This window comes from Schistocerca serialis, chromosome 4 (assembly GCF_023864345.2).
Source record: "Schistocerca serialis cubense isolate TAMUIC-IGC-003099 chromosome 4, iqSchSeri2.2, whole genome shotgun sequence".
Classification (NCBI taxonomy): Eukaryota; Metazoa; Arthropoda; class Insecta; order Orthoptera; family Acrididae; genus Schistocerca; species Schistocerca serialis.
Window position 1 is genome coordinate 224,922,094 of NC_064641.1, and position 22,653 is coordinate 224,944,746.

A 22,653-nucleotide genomic window follows, 5' to 3' on the forward strand; every position below is an offset into this window, starting at 1 on the left:
GGTGCTTTACCCCTTAAAATTGAAATTGGGTACAAACAAAAGCAATACATATTGGATTATTTTGCTCCCTCTACACACTCGCCAAGTTTCATCAGCATCGTTTATCTACATTTGGGAATGTTCCCTTGTGAGTCATAGAGCATCGAATGTAACGTGGCCTGCTTAACGGTGAATCAAATGTCACTCCTATGAACGGAGCACGAAATTTTATCTGGAAAGTATACTTTCCACATGGAGCGTGGCCGTCAATGCGAGCAGCGCTCGATTTGTAAAGAGGGACGCTCACCAGTTTCTCAGTCTAGATTTCCAGCCCGTTGATAGACAGCCACTCATCGAAGTGTTCTGTTAGTAATGGATTTTTGGCATGAAGATACGAATCGGCAGTTGAATAAACACATGTGAGTACATCGCCTTCATGCTGTAATGTTTTAGTGGGGGGACTGATGGTTCATTCTAAATCATGAGTATACGGAGTATACAAGAGCGGGCTTAAAATTGTATCCTGTGGCAAGTCCTGGGAGGAAGTAAAGACCGAACATGTTTCCTTTGAATTTGACATAGACTGTTCTTTGAGCAGCCATGCTAATGATACAATATACAATACTCGAAGGAATTCCGAAGTCTACCAGCTTGTTCATGACAACCGGTATCTGAACGTGGTTGTAACTCAAGGAAAGTGGCGACGACCGATTGTCCAAAGTCTCTTTGCCTTTTCTGAATCTATATTGACTTCGAGGCATCAAACTCCTATTTTCGAGCCAGTGTTCCATTCTCCTTTTACCATTCGCTCCAACGTTTTTGCTACACGAAACAACACGATCGGCGGATAGCTATAGACCGTATTTGGATCTTTCCCACTTTTCAAAACTGGAATTATAATTGCGTCTTCCACGTTTCCATGAGGTCTTGTTGCATACAGTACTGATTTAAAATGAACAAGAACAAATCTTTCGGTTCTTTGGGGGGTTTCGTAAATATAAAATAATGAATGAAATCAGTCCCAGGGCAGCTGTCAGTCGATGATTTAATAGCATCATTTAGTTCTTCTTTAGAGAGGGGACGAAGCAGGATGATCTTCAACAGCAGGTGGATCATTTTGTAATGGGACCGTGGGAGGAGCGAGAGTATCGATAAATCCCTCTATCCAGGCAGTGGGCTGTTACTGAAAGCCTTTGTTTTATTCCATATGCTTGTTATACTGACTGCTTTATTGAGTAAGCAACAAAATTTAGTCGAATTGTGCTTTTTTTGAGGAATTGCTTTATACGCGCGCGTTTATTCTTCTCATTTCCACGAAGTTCTCCAAGACAGAATTCTGACGACAGTTCGTCAAAGCAAGTCTACATTCTGCAGCCGGTCTAGAGCATTCACGATCCCAGCAGCGGGGAACGTTACATCGTAACAGAACTTCTTTTTCTGTTGAATTCTGACTTTCGCTACAACTTACATTGCGCTGGTTAAAGTTTGGTACACCTCTTGTTCCTGTAAGTCATGATGCATGATATAAAGTTTCTGTCAAAATGTGTCCTTATATTTCTCCCAGTTGACTTCCACAATCTGGCACTTACTATTGGCGTAACATATTTGTTTAGTATTAACGTTATGTTAATGTAGAACTCGATTTGGAGATAATCCTATCCCACTGAGTCTGGTTTGGCTGGTTCAAATGGCTCTAAGCACTATGGGACTTAACATCTGTGGTCATCAGTCCCCTAGAACTTAGAACTACTTAAACCTAACTAACCTAAGGACATCACACAACACCCAGCCATCACGAGGCAGAGAAAATCCCTGACCCCGCCGGGAATCGAACCCGGGCGTGGGAAGCGAGAACGCTACCGCACGACCACGAGATGCGGGCCGAGTCTGGTTTAACATGCCAATTACAGAGGTTAGTAAAACGTGTGGTACAAAGCGTGACATCTGTTGCAGGATGCCTGTGGAAGATACCACAGTAGCAGTTCCATCGTTGAGTATCACCAGGTCATTGTATTCTACAGCATCCACCAAAGCCCTGCCGTTTCTGTCCGTCATGTCTCCCTCCCCCATGCTGCACTGTGAGAATTCAAGGGTCCATCTATTATAAAGGGAGGCCGAAGCTGAATTATTAAATTTCTCCAGTAGTCTTCAGCAGTACTATAATGTGGAGACAGTTGTAAAGGTTTTGAGAGCAAATTGTATTTGCACAGCAGCTAATTAGATGTTGTGTGTGACTGAGCGGATAGACTGATGCGGCAGCCAATGTTTCGCCAATCTAGGTATGTCGCCTTTCTCATCAAGACGGTCCTTCCTTACGATGAAGTAATTTTTAAAGCGAACACTCGATGGAAACGTGAACCATTTTTCGCATAACAGAACTATACCCACCTGAATTGTGACTCTTTCTCGTCGGAAGCTTTCTCTGTTGAAGTTAGCTGATCATGTGTTCCACTGCAGTAATTATACAGGGTGGTCCATTGATAGTGACCGGGCCAAATATCTCACGAAATAAGCATCAAACGAAAAAACTACAAAGAACGAAACTCGTCTAGCTTGAAGGGAGAAACCAGATGGCGCTATGGTTGGCCGGCTAGATGGCGCTCCATAGGTCAAACGGATATCAACTGCGTTCCTTAAAATGGGAACCCCCATTTTCTATTACATATTTGTGTAGTACGTAAAGAAATGTGAATGTTTTAGTTGGACTACTTTTTTCACTTTTTGATAGATGGCGCTGTAATAGTCACAAACGTATAAGTACGTGGTATCACGTAACATTCCGCTAGTGCGGACGGTATTTGCTTCGTGGTACATTACCCGTGTTAAAATGGACCGTTTACCAATTGCGGAAAAGGTCGATATCGTGTTAATGTATGGCTATTGTGATCAAAATGCCCAACGGGCGTGTGCTATATATGCTGCTCGGTATCCTGGACGACATCATCCAAGTGTCCGGACCGTTCGCCGGATAGTTACGTTATTTAAGGAAACAGGAAGTGTTCAGCCACATGTGAAACGTCAACCACGACCTGCAACAAATGATGATGCCCAAGTATGTGTTTTACCAGCTGTCGCGGTTAATCCGCACATCAATAGCAGACAAATTGCGCGAGAATCGGGAATCTCAAAAACATCGTTGTTGAGAATGCTACATCAACATCGATTGAACCCGTACCATATTTCTATGCACCAGGAATTGCATGGCGACGACTTTGAACGTCGTGCACAGTTCTGCCACTGGGCACAAGATAAATTACGGGACGATGACAGATTTTTTTGCACACGTTCTGTTTAGCTATGAAGCGTCATTGACCAACAGCGGTAACGTAAACCGGCATAATATGCACTATTGGGCAACGGAAAATCCACGATGGCTGCGACAAGTGGAACTTGAGCGACCTTGGAGGGTTAACGTATGGTGCGGCATTATGGGAGGAAGGATAATTGGCCCCCATTTTATCGATGGAATCTAAATGGTGCAATGTATGCTGATTTCCTACGTAATGTTCTACCGATGTTACTACAAGATGTTTCACTGCATGACAGAATGGCGATGTACTTCCAACATGATGTATGTCCGGCACATAGCTAGCGTGCGGTTGAAGCGGTATTGAATAGCATATTTCATGACAGGTGGATTGGTCGTCGAAGCACCATACCATGGCCCGCACATTTACCGGGTCTGACGCCCCCGGGTTTCGTTCTGTGGGGAAAGTTGAAGAATATTTGCTATCGTGATCCACCGACAACGCCTGACAACATGCGTCAGCGCATTGTCACTGCATGTGCGAACATTAGGGAAGGCGAACTACTCGCTGTTGAGAGGAATGTCGTTACACGTATTGCCAAATGCATTGAGGTTGACGGACATCATTTTGAGCATTTATTGCATTAATGTGGTATTTACAGGTAATTACGCTGTAACAGCACACGTTCTCAGAAATGATAAGTTCACAAAGGTACATTTATCACATTGGAAAAATCGAAATAAAATGTTCAAACGTACCTACTTTCTGTATTTTAATTTAAAAAACCTACCTGTTACCAATTGTTCGTCTAAAATTGTGAGCCATATGCTTGTGACTATTACAGCGCCTTGTATCACAAAGCGAAAAAAGTGGTCCAATTGAAACATTCATATTTCTTTACGTACTACACGAATATGTAATAAAAAATGGGGGTTCCCATTTTTAAAAAACGCAGTTGATATCCGTTTGACCTATCGTAGCGCCATCTAGCGGGCCAACCATAGCGCCATCTGGTTTCCCCCTTCAACCTAGACAAGTTTCGTTCGTTGTAGTTCTTTCGTTTAACGCTTATTTCGTGAGATATTTGGCCCGGTCACGATCAATGGACCACCCTGTATAGGCTTCACAATTTAGGAAAAAAGAGAATGAAATGTGCCCGTTAAGAGCTGCCGGGTATCGGTATCATTGTTTTGTCGCGTATTCTGAATGACATTGTCAATAACATTTATTATTAACACGAGTGCAATTTTTTCTTTTCTTTCGGACAGACTCTACGCGGAATCCGCAGCTGTGATTCATATTATGAAAATTTAAGACGGAGGGGGGGGGGGGGGGGGGAAGCAAAGGAAAGGGAAGGAACTGATGATGTCAGCTGTATTGGGACTTTATGCGGAATCGGTGGCGACGAGTGAAAATGTGTGCCAAGCCGGGACTCGAACCCAGGATCTCCTGCTTATTAGGTAGATGCGTTAACCACTGCGTCATCCGGATACAGTGGTTATCGCAAATAGGCGGACAATCTCAACACACTCCCTGGCCGAAACACATTCCCATCTATCCACAGTCCCCGTTCGTGTCCTCCAAGCTCGCTAATTCTAGATTTCCACACATTCATGTAATTGATGAATACACAACCTTAAGTGCGGATACACAGTATTGTTCGAGCTACAGCGGGAATCTAAAATTAGCGAGCATGAAAAGCATGGACGGGGACTGGGGATAGGTTGCGCTAGGTGGGAATTTGGTTTGGCCGGGGAGCTTGCTGAGATATTCTGTGCATTTGCGATAAACGCTGTGTGTGGATGGTGCAGTGGTTAACGCTTCTGCCTAGTAAACAGTAGAGATCCTGATTTCGAGTCCAGGTCCGGCACACATTTTCATTCGTCTCCGCCGATCCCACAATAATTCCGAATTTCTCACCCCCCCCCCCCCCCCCCCCCCCACGTAACATAACATTTGCTATGTTTTTGATGCTGCGTTTGCTCTAGCAGGCTTCGTTACTGAGACCATTCACCTACATCGCCGTGTTTGGTTACTTCCGCCTGCTGCCGGTAAGGTCGGCGAGAGGTGTGTGTCTTCTGGGCCAGATCCACACCTTGAGTTTCATCGCTATTCCGTGTTGTTTACTCTGTATGCCTGAGGCGGGCAGCGACGGTCTATATCTACATCTACATGGATACTCTGCAAATCACATTTAAGTGCCTGGCGGAGGGTTCATCAAACCACCTTCACAATTCTCTATTATTCCAATCTCGTATAGCGCGCAGAAAGAATGAACACCTATATCTTTCCGTACGAGCTCTGATTTCCCTTATTTTATCGTGGTGATCGTTCCTCCCTATGTAGGTCGGTGTCAACAAAATATTTTCGCATTCGGAGGAGAAAGTTGGTGATTGGAATTTCGTGAGAAGATTCCGTTGCAACGAAAAACGCCTTTCTTTTAATGACTTCCAGCTCAAATCCTGTATCATTTCTGTGACACTCCGTGCCATACTCGCGATAATACAAAACGTGCTGCCTTTCTTTCAACTTTTTCGATGTACTCCGTCAGTCCTATCTGGTAAGGATCCCACACCGCGCAGCAGTATTCTAAAAGAGGACGGACAAGCGTAGTGTAGGCAGTCTCCTTAGTAGGTCTGTTACATTTTCTAAGCGTCCTGCCAACTAAACGCAGCCATTGCTTAGCCTTCCCCACAACATTTTCTATGTGTCCTTTCCAATTTAAGTTGTTCGTAATTGTAATACCTAGGTATTTAGTTGAATTTACGGCTTTTAGATTAGACTGATTTATCGTCTAACCGAAGTTTTCGCTCGATGACCTTCCGTCAATTAGTACGAACTGTGACCTCTCTGACAAGAAATCGCAAATCCAGTCACATAACTGAGACGATATTCCATAAGCACGCAGTTTCACTACGAGCGCTAGTCGCAAACATGGCGAATTCAGGTGCGGGACTCCCCGATCACCAGATATCACTCCGTGTGACTTTTTTCTGTGGGGACACATTAAAGATCTGGTGTATGTAGCGCCTCTACCACGTGATGTAGCAGAGCTCCGGGAGAGAACGGGAAGCCACTGCCACAGTCGACGATGCCATGCTGGGACGGGTATGCCAAGAATTCCATTACCGTTTTGACGTCTGCCGTCTCACTCATGGTTCCTTTATGACCTATTGCAAATATCACATGTATGCTGATGACCTTCAGTTGTATCTAAGTGCGAAACCAAGCAATCTTAAGAAAGCTATTGAAAATTTCAATACTGACCTCGATGCACTATCAAAATGGGCACAGGACATAGGACTAAAACTAAACCCATTTAAAACCCAAGCGGTACTTGTTGGTCACTCTAGGCACATTAGCCCAAAACATCGGGAATCCGTACCATCTCTTACCCTAAATGGAACAAATATTAACTTCTCTCCCTCAGCAGAGAGTTTGGGAGTAATAATTGATGAAAATATAAATTGGACAGAGCACGTAACTGCAGTGTGCAAAAAAGCATCAGCATCCCTTCATGTCCTCCAAAAATATAAAAAACTCTTCCCTTTCGATCTGAAAAAGAAATTAGTACAAACCCTTATACTCCCAATCATTGACTACAGAGATATTATCCTACAAGACCTCTCTCAGGAAAATTCGCGACGTGTGGGACTGGCCATGAATGCCTGCGTCCGATGTATCTGTGAAGTCAGACTTTTTGATCACATTTCGCCAGCATATGCAAAATTGTCCTGGCTGCGTACAGACAAACGCAGAGATTTCCATACATTCTGTCTCATGTACCGCCTTATAAATGTACACTGTCCCTCATATCTCTCCTCGTCCTTAACGCTTATGTCGGAACAACATGACAGAAACACACGTTCCCATTATAATAAAATCCTCTCTGTTCCACTGATCGCTCAGTCACCTTCTCCAAGTCCTTTAAAGTAGCGGGAACCCGACTCTGGAATAACTTCCCTCGATATGTTAGAGAACGTAAAAACATGTACGGCTTCAAAAAACAGTCAATGACGTATCTACTTAAGCAACAGTAATGCCTTCCTCTGTACGTGAATGCACTTCACCTCATTACTTCCCTCTTTCCCCCTCCTTAAATCTCCCTTCCCCAAAACTCGCTATACTAGTAAACATCTACTTTACACATCAAGATATTAATGTACATCTGCACAAATCTTCATTACTACTGCCAATTTTTCTCATGTTTATCATTATTATTTGATTTTTTTACTGTTATTATTAATGCTTTTATCATAATTTGTATAGCACCTGTTGTGACTTTATTAGGTCTTACTCGTATTCTTGATTTATATTGCCACTAGCGTAATCTAATTTTCTTAATTAAACTATTGTCCTGATGTAACTCTGATGTGTGAAATGCTGCATGCGTGGAACACTGGTCCAATGTAAGAGAGGGCCTGATGGCCCTAATGTGATCAGGTTAAATAAATAAATATATGAATGTTTGTAAATAAAAACGTTTAGAGTTTCTCTTCAAAATGAATTATGTATGACATCTGTACAATGTTTAGTTCTTGTGAAACAAATAATTGAAATTGTTCCCGGTCATTATGTACACACCGTATATTGTTTTGATGTAGGGGTACAGGGACTTACATGAAACTCTGTACAACAGCAAAAACTGGTAGGAAGCTTACAATCTCAATAAGAGAGAAAATACACTCCTGGAAATTGAAATAAGAACACCGTGAATTCATTGTCCCAGGAAGGGGAAACTTTATTGACACATTCCTGGGGTCAGATACATCACATGATCACACTGACAGAACCACAGGCACATAGACACAGGCAACAGAGCATGCACAATGTCGGCACTAGTACAGTGTATATCCACCTTTCGCAGCAATGCAGGCTGCTATTCTCCCATGGAGACGATCGTAGAGATGCTGGATGTAGTCCTGTGGAACGGCTTGCCATGCCATTTCCACCTGGCGCCTCAGTTGGACCAGCGTTCGTGCTGGACGTGCAGACCGCGTGAGACGACGCTTCATCCAGTCCCAAACATGCTCAATGGGGGACAGATCCGGAGATCTTGCTGGCCAGGGTAGTTGACTTACACCTTCTAGAGCACGTTGGGTGGCACGGGATACATGCGGACGTGCATTGTCCTGTTGGAACAGCAAGTTCCCTTGCCGGTCTAGGAATGGTAGAACGATGGGTTCGATGACGGTTTGGATGTACCGTGCACTATTCAGTGTCCCCTCGACGATCACCAGTGGTGTACGGCCAGTGTAGGAGATCGCTCCCCACACCATGATGCCGGGTGTTGGCCCTGTGTGCCTCGGTCGTATGCAGTCCTGATTGTGGCGCTCACCTGCACGGCGCCAAACACGCATACGACCATCATTGGCACCAAGGCAGAAGCGACTCTCATCGCTGAAGACGACACGTCTCCATTCGTCCCTCCATTCACGCCTGTCGCGACACCACTGGAGGCGGGCTGCACGATGTTGGGGCGTGAGCGGAAGACGGCCTAACGGTGTGCGGGACCGTAGCCCAGCTTCATGGAGACGGTTGCGAATGGTCCTCGCCGATACCCCAGGAGCAACAGTGTCCCTAATTTGCTGGGAAGTGGCGGTGCGGTCCCCTACGGCACTGCGTAGGATCCTACGGTCTTGGCGTGCATCCGTGCGTCGCTGCAGTCCGGTCCCAGGTCGACGGGCACGTGCACCTTCCGCCGACCACTGGCGACAACATCGATGTACTGTGGCGACCTCACGCCCCACGTGTTGAGCAATTCGGCGGTACGTCCACCCGGCCTCCCGCATGCCCACTATACGCCCTCGCTCAAAGTCCGTCAACTGCACATACGGTTCACGTCCACGCTGTCGCGGCATGTTACCAGTGTTACAGACTACGATGGAGCTCCGTATGCCACGGCAAACTGGCTGACACTGACGGCGGCGGTGCACAAATGCTGCGCAGCTAGCGCCATTCGACGGCCAACACCGCGGTTCCTGGTGTGTCCGCTGTGCCGTGCGTGTGATCATTGCTTGTACAGCCCTCTCGCAGTGTCTGGAGCAAGTATGGTGGGTCTGACACACCGGTGTCAATGTGTTCTTTTTTCCATTTCCAGGAGTGTATTAATAGGTGTTGCAGATCTTCCAGTGTATTGATGACACTGTGTGACAGGAGGACACGTGTTCTGCAGGCAAGCTGTTCGCGCTGCTGGCCGTGGCGGACAACGCCGTGCCGCTGGTGTCCGGGGTGCTGTACTCGCAGCTGTACAACGCCACCATCCGCACTCTGCCCTCCGCCATCTTCTGGCTCACCATCGCCAGCGAGGTCGTCGTTTTCTCCTGCACTGTGTGAGTATCGTATGTGGAGGGGCAGAAGGGGGCACTCCTGGAATGCTGGAATGTGGGTAAGGGCTTTACATTCATTACAGGTTTCTCACGGATATCTAACAATGATTGTCTGCGACTCTACTGAACTATACATCTACTGTTTCCGCTTTCCCTGAGTGCACTTGGCGCGTTAGCAGACGGGGGCTAGCTGAAACCATAATGATCGAGGGTTTAGTGCGGGCTCTGCACTGTGTGACAAAAAAAGTGAAGCACCCGGAAGGGGAGGAGGAAATGAAATGTAGAGGGTATGTGATGTTTTTTCAGTGATTACAAAATTGAATCAATCTACAACAAACATGGCAGTATGAGCTCCCTTATTGATATGAAGTTGCACCCTGTCTGACCTGGATGCATGCACTGATTCATTTAGGAAGGATGTCATAAAGCCGTTGTATCCTGTCCTGAGGAGAGTTGGCCCAGAACTGTTGCAACTGGACCTCGAAATCCTGGATACTGGCGTAGGACCAGAGTTGACGTTGAAGCTGGTCCCACACATGTTCCATTCTGGACAGGTCTGGGGCTCTTGCTGGCCCCTGGAGTAGCTCAGCAGCACGCAGGCACTTCGTGGAGTGCCTTGTGTAGATGAGCACTGTCCTGTTGAAAAAGGGTACCACAGTACTGTCGTATGAGAGGTGATACATAAGGCCCAAGGATATCTGTGTCGCCGGCCGAAGTGGCCGTGCGGTTAAAGGCGCTGCAGTCTGGAACCGCAAGACCGCTACGGTCGCAGGTTCGAATCCTGCCTCGGGCATGGATGTTTGTGATGTCCTTAGGTTAGTTAGGTTTAACTAGTTCTAAGTTCTAGGGGACTAATGACCTCAGCAGTTGAGTCCCATAGTGCTCAGAGCCATTTGAACCATATCTGTGTCGCACTGTCAGAGTTCCCTCTATCATGACCAGCTGTGATCTGAAGTCATATGTGACGGCAGCCCACATCATGTCGCCTGAAGAAGCACTATTGCGCCTCTCCCAAACATCAGAAGAATGAGGGCTCACGCTAGATCGACGCCGTACTTGCCAACACTGATCATCTGGAGTAGTGCAGAACTGTGATTCGTCACTGAACACAATGCGATGCAACTTATGAACTGCCCAAGTATCCTGGTCATTGCAGTATTCCATATTATAAGGAAGTTGTTTGTGTTGTTGCCCCTGGGCGATAATTACACGCAATATTTGTCAGGATTTGTAAGCTGTGGGTCCTTGAGGTACAGAAAAACGCGAACACCGAGAAGTAAGCTTAAACAGTTTATTAACAAAAGACTGATTTTAAAACACGCACGCTACGCGCACCCATCATCACCCTGTCTGACATCCTAACACCGGCTAATTACGTTCGTTTCAAGTGGTTCCATGGTGAACAAAGAAAAGAGACACATTTGCCCGCGAGGCCGCGCTAGTTATACGACGCGCTGCGGACGGCGGCCAGTGCCTTACTCCCTGTGACGCACTGCGTCAGGACGCGCGTCCACTGACCAAGCAAATCGTCAGCATTCCAAGATAGGTCAGCTTGTGAGCGCGTGTTATGTACCATACGGCTACGTGCAGACCCCTAGACCTTTGCAATGTGCAGCCATTTGTGTTGTGGTGCTATAGGTAGGCTACATATAGGCTGTAATAGGATGACCGGAGCAGGTGCCGTGGTCGGGGTTGTAGGGCGTGGCTGGGTAGAAGAAGGTGGTTGTTTTTAGCAATCTTCCCCTTTATTGTTGGTTCTTGCAATACATTTTCTGGTAGCTCAGCCCCACAGCTCGTGTCATGGTGGAGACGTGCTGATGCACGCAGCCCAGGGAACGTGACGCCGTGCTCGGTCAGCGACTGCACAGGCGGTAGGACGTCAGCAATACGAGGCCCGGCCTAGCTCGCTTCCTGCAGACACTGCGGCTCGTGACGACGCCGGGAGTCACCGGTGCAGCACTGGGCAACGTCCTCCGCCGGCCGGTCCTCGGGGACAGCGTCACTGATGACGACGACGTTGCAGCGACCGAACGCCCAATCGGTCGAACTGATGCCGACGCCCACCTCTGGTGTCCTTAAATAGTGCAGACCACTGCTGAATCCACCGGTTACACGGCGCCGTGTTTATTAGGATGTTCTCGATGAGTTGGCTAACGCAACCGTGCCACACGTGGCCCGCACCTCCGTAATTCTGCTAATGCTGCGTACTGGCTGTTGATGGCTGCCGCGCACATACACACATACCGACGGTCGTTGCAGAACTGTGTCACCTGCATAATGCGCCGGCCAGCCTTCGTCCGCCGTCGGCCGTGAGGCTGGCGCATCGCGCACTGGAACACACTAAATCACAATTTCGCACCATATTTCCTAAAAGTAACCCCTTTTCCTCTACAAGGCATTAATGCACTCTGATGGGCGTATCATCTGTTACAGAGAATCGTAATTCTAGTTATTGAAGTATGCACTGATGATGTGTATGTGTACAACGTTCTCGCGTTTGCTGCCGGACCCTAAAATCAACATGATTCGATATTTCGGCGATCCATCTGTCCGATATCTTCAGGAGAACACTGCTGCTGCTGTGTCCTGCTGAAAACTGATGCCAGGACTGCAAATCGTCGTTCTATAGAGGCCTCCTTGCCGTATGCGTCTTATGCGCCGCCCACTATAGCCACTGCCTTCCAAAACTCACCTGTAACGACATATCACACTCAAAGTCTATTTTCAGACACTCGGGCTGGCCACACAGAAGAATGGTCTGTTTTGATGCAGGATAGTACTGGATTCCACGGCCTGCTAAGGGAAATACCATAGTTTATATTAATCAAACTGTCTCCCATGTCATTTCAAATGCCTCTTTACCAGCATTGTTTGAAAACCGAAAGTACTGGCAGCTATCTCAGTCTCGTAAAATTACATCTTGTGCGCCTCGTTTAAGCAATGTTCACCTAAAAAGATTCGTATTGTATTGTATATTTTTGCCGGTGTGTGAAATGTAATATAGTATTTTGATCATACGTAGACTAATTTCGTCGCGTCATATACACTAAAGAACTAAAGAAACTGGTACACCTGTCTAATACCATGTAGGACCCCCGTGAGCATGCAGAAGTGCCGCAACACTACATGGCATGGTCTCGACTAATGTCTGAAGTAGTGCTGGAGGGCACTGACCACATGACTCCTGCAGGAATGTCTATAAATCTGTAAGAGTACGAGAGGGTGGAGATCTCTTCTGAACAGCTAGTTGCAAGGCATCCCGGATGCGCTCAACAATGGAGTTTAGTGGCCAGCGGAAGTGTTTAAACTCAGAAGAGTGTCCCTGGAGCCACTCTGTAGCAATTCTGGACATACTGGGTTTCGCATTGTCCTGCTGGAATTATCCAAGTCCGTCGGAATCCACAATGGACATGAATGGATGTAGGTGATCAGACAGGATGCTTATGTACACGTCACCTGTCAGAGTCGTATCTAGAAGTATTGGGATCCCACTTCACTCTAACTGCACACGCCCCACACTATTACAGAGCCTCCACCAGCTTGAACAGTTCCCTGCTGACATGCAGGGTCCATGGATTCATGAAGATTATCTCCATACCCGTACACATCCATCCGCTCGATACAATTTGAAAAGAGACTCGTCCGACCAGGCAACATGTTTCCAGTCATCAACAGACCATTGTCGGTGTTGACGGGTGCCGGCGAGGCTTAAAGCTTTGAATCGTGCAGTCATCAAGGGTACACGAGTGGGCCTTCGGCTCCGGAAGCCCATATCGATGATGTTTCGTTGAATGGTTCGCACTCTTGACACTTGCTGATGGCCCAACATGGAAATCTGCAGCGATCTGCGGAAGATTGCGCTTCTGTCACGTTGAACAATTCTCTTCAGTCGTTGCTGGCCCCGTTTTTGCAGTGTCTTTTTCCGGCCGCAGCGATGTCGGAGATTTGATGTTTTACCGGATTCCTGATATTCGTACACTCGAGAAATGGTCGTTCAGGAAGATCCCCACTTCATCGCTACCTCGGAGATGCTGTGTCCCATCGCTCGTGCGCCAACTAAACACCACGCTCAAATTCATTTAAATCTTGGTAACTTGCCATTGTATCAGCAGTAACCGATCTAACAACTGCGCCAAACACTTATTGTCTTACATAGCGTTGCCGACCGCAGCGCCGTATTCAGCCTGTTTACATATCTCTGCTTTTGAATGCGCTTACCTATACCAGTTTCTTCAGTGTATTTCCTCGTTCAGCGCGGTGTGAAAAGAATTTTTTTTACCGAAGTTTTTCCCATCTTGTTGGTTGCAGGTTCGTGGAATTCTCTTCAGTATCGAGGTAGGCGTCATAGGTATTGATAATAAACAGAAATACAGATTATTAGTTGAAGCTTACTTACTAATGTCCGTCGGCGAAAACCAGTTTATTCGTTGCTGAAAATAATGCTTTTGTACTGTTACAATGATGGTGAACATATCCTTTATTTAATTAACACCCATCCAATCATTTGTTTTATATCCAAGAACAGAAGAAGCCCCAATAATCTTAGTCTTAATTACTACGTACAGAGATCATGGTCTCTCGGAAATAATATTTAACCATTGTCCGCTACTATGAGCGCAGTTACTGTGTAATGTCTCTGGCTCTCACTCTCGCTACAAAGATTTTACACACAACCAGACCGTATAGAAGTAATATATTACACACCAATCTTCCAGATTTTGTAGCCATGTGTGACGATGATGTTCCATGTTGTCCTGAACTGTGCGAAACGAACTGCCGACATAAGCCTTCCCACATTGACACTGGAATTTGTTTACACCAGGCGTCCTGGGCCCCAAATCATCTTTCACAAAGCCGAGCAGTGCCCTAATCTTGGAAGGTGGAAGGAACACACTCTTAATGTAAAACCTGCTCAAATTTCTTCCAGTCTCAAACGATATGCCCACAGCATGAGGAATAAAGGCCACAGACATGCGCTTCTTCATGCGCCTCTGGGGATGGTCCAAACTGCATAGCCCGACGAATCTGCTTATCAGAGTTGTCATCTTCCTTAATCACAGTCATCAAATGCGCAAGTTCTTGGGTTAAACTGCCCTAGCATATGTTCTGGATATCAGAGTCCTAAGAATGACCTAGCATTGGTACAGTTGAAACTACCTCTTTAATTATTTTTTTTTTATTAAACACTGACCTACAGAATCTTCCCTAACAAAGGCAACTCAAACTTAAGCTATTCAATTACGAGCCCATAATATAAAAGCCCAACCCAATCTGATTGCTCTGTAATGATGACATGACTTCAAATAATTAACTCGAAAGAATGGCCCTGAATTAGAAGAAAATCTAACAATAACCCATTACCTCACAGAAAATCTACATAACACGAATTACAGAAATTACTGCAAGCAGCAACTACAACCAGCGGAATAAAAAGATTCTAACTACTATAGGCTCTAACCACTAGCAGGCATTTGGTTAGCAAAAGAAAGATTTTGTTGAAGAGCAAACAATGTATTTAGCGGATTTTACCTTAATCATGTGACATCCAGTTCCAAAAGCTATATAATCGTCAATAATTCCACTACCCCAACATTAGCAAATACACTCCTGGAAATTGAAATAAGAACACCGTGAATTCATTGTCCCAGGAAGGGGAAACTTTATGGACACATTCCTGGGGTCAGATACATCACATGATCACACTGACAGAACCACAGGCACATAGACACAGGCAACAGAGCATGCACAATGTCGGCACTAGTACAGTGTATATCCACCTTTCGCAGCAATGCAGGCTGCTATTCTCCCAAGGAGACGATCGTAGAGATGCTGGATGTAGTCCTGTGGAACGGCTTGCCATGCCATTTCCACCTGGCGTCTCAGTTGGACCAGCGTTCGTGCTGGACGTGCAGACCGCATGAGACGACGCTTCATCCAGTCCCAAACATGCTCAATGGGGGACAGATCCGGAGATCTTGCTGGCCAGGGTAGTTGACTTACACCTTCTAGAGCACGTTGGGTGGCACGGGATACATGCGGACGTGCATTGTCCTGTTGGAACAGCAAGTTCCCTTGCCGGTCTAGGAATGGTAGAACGATGGGTTCGATGATGGTTTGGATGTACCGTGCACTATTCAGTGTCCCCACGACGATCACCAGTGGTGTACGGCCAGTGTAGGAGATCGCTCCCCACACCATGATGCCGGGTGTTGGCCCTGTGTGCCTCGGTCGTATGCAGTCCTGATTGTGGCGCTCACCTGCACGGCGCCAAACACGCATACGACCATCATTGGCACCAAGGCAGAAGCGACTCTCATCGCTGAAGACGACACGTCTCCATTCGTCCCTCCATTCACGCCTGTCGCGACACCACTGGAGGCGGGCTGCACGATGTTGGGGCGTGAGCGGAAGACGGCCTAACGGTGTGCGGGACCGTAGCCCAGCTTCATGGAGACGGTTGCGAATGGTCCTCGCCGATACCCCAGGAGCAACAGTGTCCCTAATTTGCTGGGAAGTGGTGGTGCGGTCCCCTACGGCACTGCGTAGGATCCTACGGTCTTGGCGTGCATCCGTGCGTCGCTGCGGTCCGGTCCCAGGTCGACGGGCACGTGCACCTTCCGCCGACCACTGGCGACAACATCGATGTACTGTGGAGACCTCACGCCCCACGTGTTGAGCAATTCGGCGGTACGTCCACCCGGCCTCCCGCATGCCCACTATACGCCCTCGCTCAAAGTCCGTCAACTGCACATACGGTTCACGTCCACGCTGTCGCGGCATGCTACCAGTGTTAAAGACTGCGATGGAGCTCCGTATGCCACGGCAAACTGGCTGACACTGACGGCGGCGGTGCACAAATGCTGCGCAGCTAGCGCCATTCGACGGCCAACACCGCGGTTCCTGGTGTGTCCGCTGTGCCGTGCGTGTGATCAATGCTTGTACAGCCCTCTCGCAGTGTCCGGAGCAAGTATGGTGGGTCTGACACACCGGTGTCAATATGTTCTTTTTTCCATTTCCAGGAGTGTACATCAATCATCATTTTACGATGGATGTCCGTCCAACCACAGAGTCCCTTACCGAAGGCGCCGAGCGCTGTCAGTGATATTAATACAGTCTATAGCTCTGCCAACATACAAACATATAAACAGGCTACTTGCACAGTGGATGGCAACTCTTTGCATGCAATAACTTACACATTTGGTGGCTGTGTTCAAGGAAAATGGATACTCTGAGAAGCAGATTCGTCGATCTATGGATTCTGGACCATCTGCAGAGGTGCATAAAGATGAGCACAGATCTGTGGCCTTTATTCCTTATGCTTAGGCATGTCGTTTAAGACTTGAAGACTTTTAAGGAGTTTTAATAATAAGCGTTTGTTCCATCCACCATACAAGATTGTGGCACTGTTCTGCTCAGTGGAAGATGTTTTGCGACTTCGGAAACCTGGCGTATATAAAATCTTGTGTCAGTGTGGGGTGTGTGGAACATTGCAGTCATACGAAGCTACAACAATCGGAAAGAATTTGCGGTAGTAGAACATTGCCTAAACGAGGGACATGAGATGCAATTTGATGATACTAAGATAGTTGTCAGTACTTCTGGTTTTTGAACAGCATTTGTGAAAAAGGAAACTGAAATTACGTCGACAGATTTTTTGATTAAAGAGACGTGGAACGCTGTACTATACCGCATCAAAACAGAATGTTCTTTCGTGCGGCCAGCCCGAGAGTTTGAAAATAGTCTTTGAGTGCGATACATCGTTGCCGCCAGTGTTCTACTAAGTGCAGCGCCAACAGCGCAGTCTTGTAGGGCAGCAGCTGTGGTTTGCGGCGCATGCGCAGTTTACGACACGGAGGCTTATATAGGACTACAACTTGCAACCTTCGCATCCTCCAGATCTCGAGCGCCAGGCGCTCCGCCTCGCCTTCCGTAACGCCTCACGTCCCCCTAGCAGATCCTCTACAACTTGATTTCTTTCCCCCAATTTGTTCCTTTTCCTCGAACATATCCATGTCCTCTACACCTCCCGCCGATTTGATCCCCCCCATCCCCTGGTTGCTCCTTTCCTCTCAAACTCTCGCCCGCCCCCCGCCCCCCCCCCCCAGATAATGCCCTCTCTCCCTCCATTTATCCCTCCTATCAACTCTGATCCTCATCTCCCCCTCTCTTCCTCTGTCCTTTTCCCGGGCTTCCTCTTCTCCCTCCCCTCCCATCCTGTTTTTTTTCTCTCTACCCCACCTACACTCTCTTTGACTCCCTTCTCTCCCTAGAGTCCTTTTGCATTCCCCTCCTCTGCCTTTCCCCTCTCGTGTCTGCCCTGACCCCCCCCCCCCCATGAGTCCTCCCACTCCGTTGGCTCCTTCCTCCCACTTCGCTTTTTCCTCTCCTCCCCCTTTTTTCCCCTCATCTGTCCAGGTCCCCCCCCCCCCCCCCCGCATCTGCCCTTGGCTGTGGTGTGTCATCTTCATGCTAACTTTTTAGTGCAGTGTTTTAAGTGAGTGTTAAGTGTTGTGTCTCTTTTCTGAAGTGTAGCGAATAGCAATCATACTGTCGCTGGGTGTGATTTTTTTATATCTCTTGCGAACAGAAAGCAGACTGTCGCCATGTTCTTTTTACTGTCTGTGTACTATTTTACCTGTCTGATTCCTTGTGTATTTAATTATCTTCGCCAACCTTTTGTTTTATGTTTTAACTTCCACAACTTTCCGCCTTTTTACAATTTAAGTCACCGTTTTTATCGCCTGCTTTTATTATTTATTATCTTTTTCTTATGTTTTAAAAATTCTGTAGGCTGAAGAGCGGCGTACTAATCAGCTGCCAGCCTGCCCCTTTGGGGGGAAATCGAAACTCAATAAAGGGAAAAAAAAATCTTTGCATCAGTTCACAGCAGGACTCAGCAGCAAAAACATTCTATTTAAGATGGTTGACAGATGGATCTCCGAAATTTTAAATCATGGTGAGTTTAGGATCCAACAGGAAACCTGAAGAGCCTATCAGGAATTACTAAGCTGGGAAAAGCCCGCCCGCTTGGCCGTCCGATCTAACGCACGGCTTTCCAGGCGGGAAGGAGCGCCGGTCCCCGGCACGAATCCGCCCGGAGGATTTATGCCGAGGTTTGGTGAGCCGGCCAGTCTGTGGATGGTTCTTAGGCGGTTTTCCATCTGCTTCGTCAAATGTGGGCTGGTTCCTCTTATTCCGCCTCAGCTACACTATGTGGGCAATTGCTGCGCAAACAAGTTCTCCACGTACGCTACCACGCAAACATAGGGGTTACACACGTCTGGTGTGAGACGTTCCCTGGGGTGGGGGGGGGGGGGGTGCACCGGGGGCCAAACCCCGCACAATAACCCTGGGTTCAGTGTGGGGCGGCAGAGGGGTAAAGTGGACTGCGGTAGTCGTCGTGGGGTTGTGGACCACTGCGGCTGCGGTGGGGACAGAGCCTATCCGTCGTATCTTGGTCCCCGGTTAACATAACATAACAAGCTGGGAAAGCCAATGAAGTCAAGAAAGAGAACTTACCTGTTAGAATGTCGCAGTGGAAAGGAGAGATGCGGGGCATCAAGCTCTACATCCCTCTCGCAGGGCTAGCAATCTACACTCGTGATTCGTGCTTCTGCAAAAACAGAGCTGAAACACTGTAGGGACGACCGATAGGAAGGCAAGTATTGACGCAACTATAGCCTTGACTTGTGTGTGGATAGTTTTGGTCGGTTAGAGTATTCCTCGCGAAAGGAAGATTACCAGCTCGACTCCCGATTTGGCATACAGTTTAAATCTGCGAGGGAGTTTCAAAACAGCGCTGACTCCGCTGCGGAGTGAAAGGTTGATTCTGTAGTAGATTACTTGTAAATATAGAGTCACCAAGTGTTGTGTGTGACGCGGTAGGCAGTCTTTGCAGCTTCTGGAGCTAAGTAATGTTATGGTGTTGCAGGATCATCCGCATCTTCCTGAGGAGGGCGCCCCTGGACGCTGCCGACGTCGAGACCACGGGAGACTCCGGCGAGACGTGACAACTGCCGGCCGCTGCACCAACTCCAACGCTCGCCAGCTCACTAGTCCGCCGACGTTGCCCTCTGGCTTAGCTTGTGTGCCAGATACTGCTACAGACCAGCTGCACTGGAAATTTGTAACAGTGGCTCGACCTCTATCTACCACGTCAGAGTTCAAACCAGTGCGATCATTCCACGTTGTGACAATTTCTCGTGTGCTCACAGAACTTTTATACCACACCGCTACGGATGCGTACGTTTAGGGGAAAATAAAATATTTTTAATTTTTCGCAGTAAAAATGTTTTTTTATTATTGAATCTAATCATAGATTACTGTCAGTGTTTAATGTCTACAATTTTCTCAATAACTTACATCACTTATTCCTGATTTTTTTTCTAAAATAATTTTCTTATTCTTAACGGTTTCTTTCTATTAATACCGATTATTGAATATGTGTCCCCCCAGTTCCTTTCGTATTTCTAATTCAGTCGTTGCTTGACTTATAATTTGAGAAATACGAGGCGTGTTTTTCAAGTAAGTACCGTTTTGAAATTTAAAAAGGACCTGCTAAGATATCTCAATAATTTTATTTTTACATGAAAGCCTGTACCTTAATCTGCTTTTCTACATAATTTCCGTCAATATTGAGGCACTTGTCATAACGTTGTACCAGTTTTTGAATACCCTCCTCATAGAAGTCTGCCGCCTGACTTGTTAACCACTGCATCACCACTGTTTTGACTTCGTCATCTTCTTGAAGACGCTGACCGCCCAGGTGTTTCTTCAAGTGCAGGAACACATGGTAGTCACTCGGCGCAAGATCGGGGCTGTACGGAGAATGATCTAGAGTTTACCATCGAAAAGATGTGATGAGATCTTTGGTCTGAATCTCCACATTCGGACGGGCATTGTCTTGCAGCAAAACGATGCCCTTGCTCAACTTCCATGGACTGTTGCTTTGATTCTGGTGTGACGTAGGCCACCCATATTTCATCGCCCGTAACAGCTTGGCTTAAGAAATCATCACCATCGTTGTGGTACCATTCAAGGAAAGTCAGTGCACTGCCTAAACATTTGGTTTTGTGCACATCCGTCAACATTTTCGGTACCCAACGTGCCCACAATTTTCGGTAATTCAAGTGTTCCGTCACAATGCCATACAAAACACTACGAGAAACATTAGGAAAGTCATCCCTCAAGGAGGAAATCGTAAAGCGTCTGTTTTCTCTCACCGTATTGTCCACTTCCTGCACCAAACTTTCATTAACAACCGAAGGACGCCCACTCCGTTGTTCATCATGCACATTTGTGCAGCCATCTTTAAATGCTCTCACCCACTTTCTTACCATTCCATCACTCGTAATGTTTTCTTCGTAAACTGCACAGATCTCACGATGAATATCGATCGCTTTTAGGCCTTTAGCACTAAGAAATCTTATAACAGCCGGTACTTCACAGTGGGAGGAACTCACGATTATCGGGGCCTCTTAAACACTCAGTACACAACGTAAACAAGGAAGACTCAGACTGTAATGGTGTCAGTGCGTAGATTAAGGTACAGGCTTTCATGTAAAAATAAAATTATTGAGATATCTTAACATGTCCTTTTTTCAATTTCAAAACGGTACTTATTTAAAAAACACGCCACGTATTTGCGTTGCTATTAATTTACCTACATATCTCAGTGGGCATATCCTATAACAGACGGATTGAGAGAGAATTTAACATTGATAGTCAGCGACAAAAATACGTGAACCACGTAATTGCATTCGACCATTCTGCCAGCAGCCCTATAACTTACGTCGTTTTTAAGTAATGATATTCCCTTTTTATGTGCTGCGGTCATTTACGGAAGATAAAAAAATGGTTTCGGGAGATTAACGTTTTTCCAAACGTGAAAACACGTTCGAAGTTGCAACATGGTCATGTATCTAGGAACGAATATTCTACTGAAATTTAAAAGCGCTCCAGTAAAAAAAAGGTTCAAATGGCCCTGAGCACTATGGGACTTAACAACATCTGAGGTCATCAGTCCCCTAGGACTTAGAACTACTTAAACCTAACTAACCGAAGGACATCACAGACAACCATGCCCGTGGCAGGATTCGAACCTGCGACGGTAGCGGTCGCGCGATTCCAGACAAGCGCCTAGAACTGCTCGGCCACATCGGCCGGCCGCGTTCCAATCGAGAAAATCTTGTCAATATAGTATTTAACAGTTTGTCTGCTATATTCTTACTCCACTACACACGGAAAAGTATCTGTATGATAAAAAAAACAGTTAAAGTTAAATACATTTTGAAATAAAAGTTACTGGAAACTAACGCAGATTTCCATTTCAAGATGATGAAGTCCCATAGATAAACTATTAAAACATTAAAGTAACCCAGTACATTTACGAGTATCACATTTCCATAGCACGAGATCATCTTCTGTTTCAAGGGACGAGGTGGTGCATTACCAATGAAGTGTGGTTAAACTGTCCAGATGTATAAATAGTTCTAAAATATGTAGCATTTTACTCACCATAAAATTACATACCTGAAGAATTAACAACATATTCCAAATAATTTTAATGTATTATAAAGCACTTAAATGTGTAGAAGGCGAAATATTTACAAATGCTACACGAATCGCAAGTTCATGACCAATAACAACAAAAACTGCAGAACACGGCGGAAACTGATTATGCTAATCTCTAGTGCACATTTCTTTGTGTTATTCTAACGCAAGTCACTACACTGAAATACTGACCTAAAAAACATGTGAGACGCCTCTGGTCGCGCACGTGTTTGCTGCGACCCATTTCTACCTGCAAGTCCAGCACCAAGCAAGAGATGTCTGCATAGTGGCCCACCCACGCAGGTGCATCTTAAAGGTTCTCAGCGTTATACTGACATCATATGGCTATGTAAATAAGAGCCAAGTCGACCTCTCGGAAATTGTAAAGTATCGCAGAAATAGTTAATGGTCGCTTTTGTAGGAGCTTTCATGATGTCTTACCTTGTCCGCATGGAGATTCTTGTCCTAACAGAACCTGTTTACGAAAATAGCCCAGAATAACTCCAAATGCATTCTTCCTGGTGTTCCTAACGTGGTACCCCATC

The 22,653-nt window shown here is 46.4% G+C and overlaps 1 protein-coding gene across 1 annotated transcript in view; it reads left to right on the forward strand.

The window, feature by feature from the left end:
* Window positions 1–19,804, forward strand: part of LOC126473754 (proton-coupled folate transporter) — a 298,864-nt gene extending 279,060 nt beyond the window's left edge. Inside the window, exons 9-10 of the mRNA XM_050101010.1 lie at window positions 9,403–9,559; window positions 19,488–19,804. Coding sequence (XP_049956967.1) covers window positions 9,403–9,559; window positions 19,488–19,566 — 236 coding nt within the window. The 3' untranslated portion in view covers window positions 19,567–19,804. The remainder of the gene's footprint in view (window positions 1–9,402; window positions 9,560–19,487) is intronic.
* The last annotated feature ends 2,849 nt before the right edge of the window (window positions 19,805–22,653 follow it).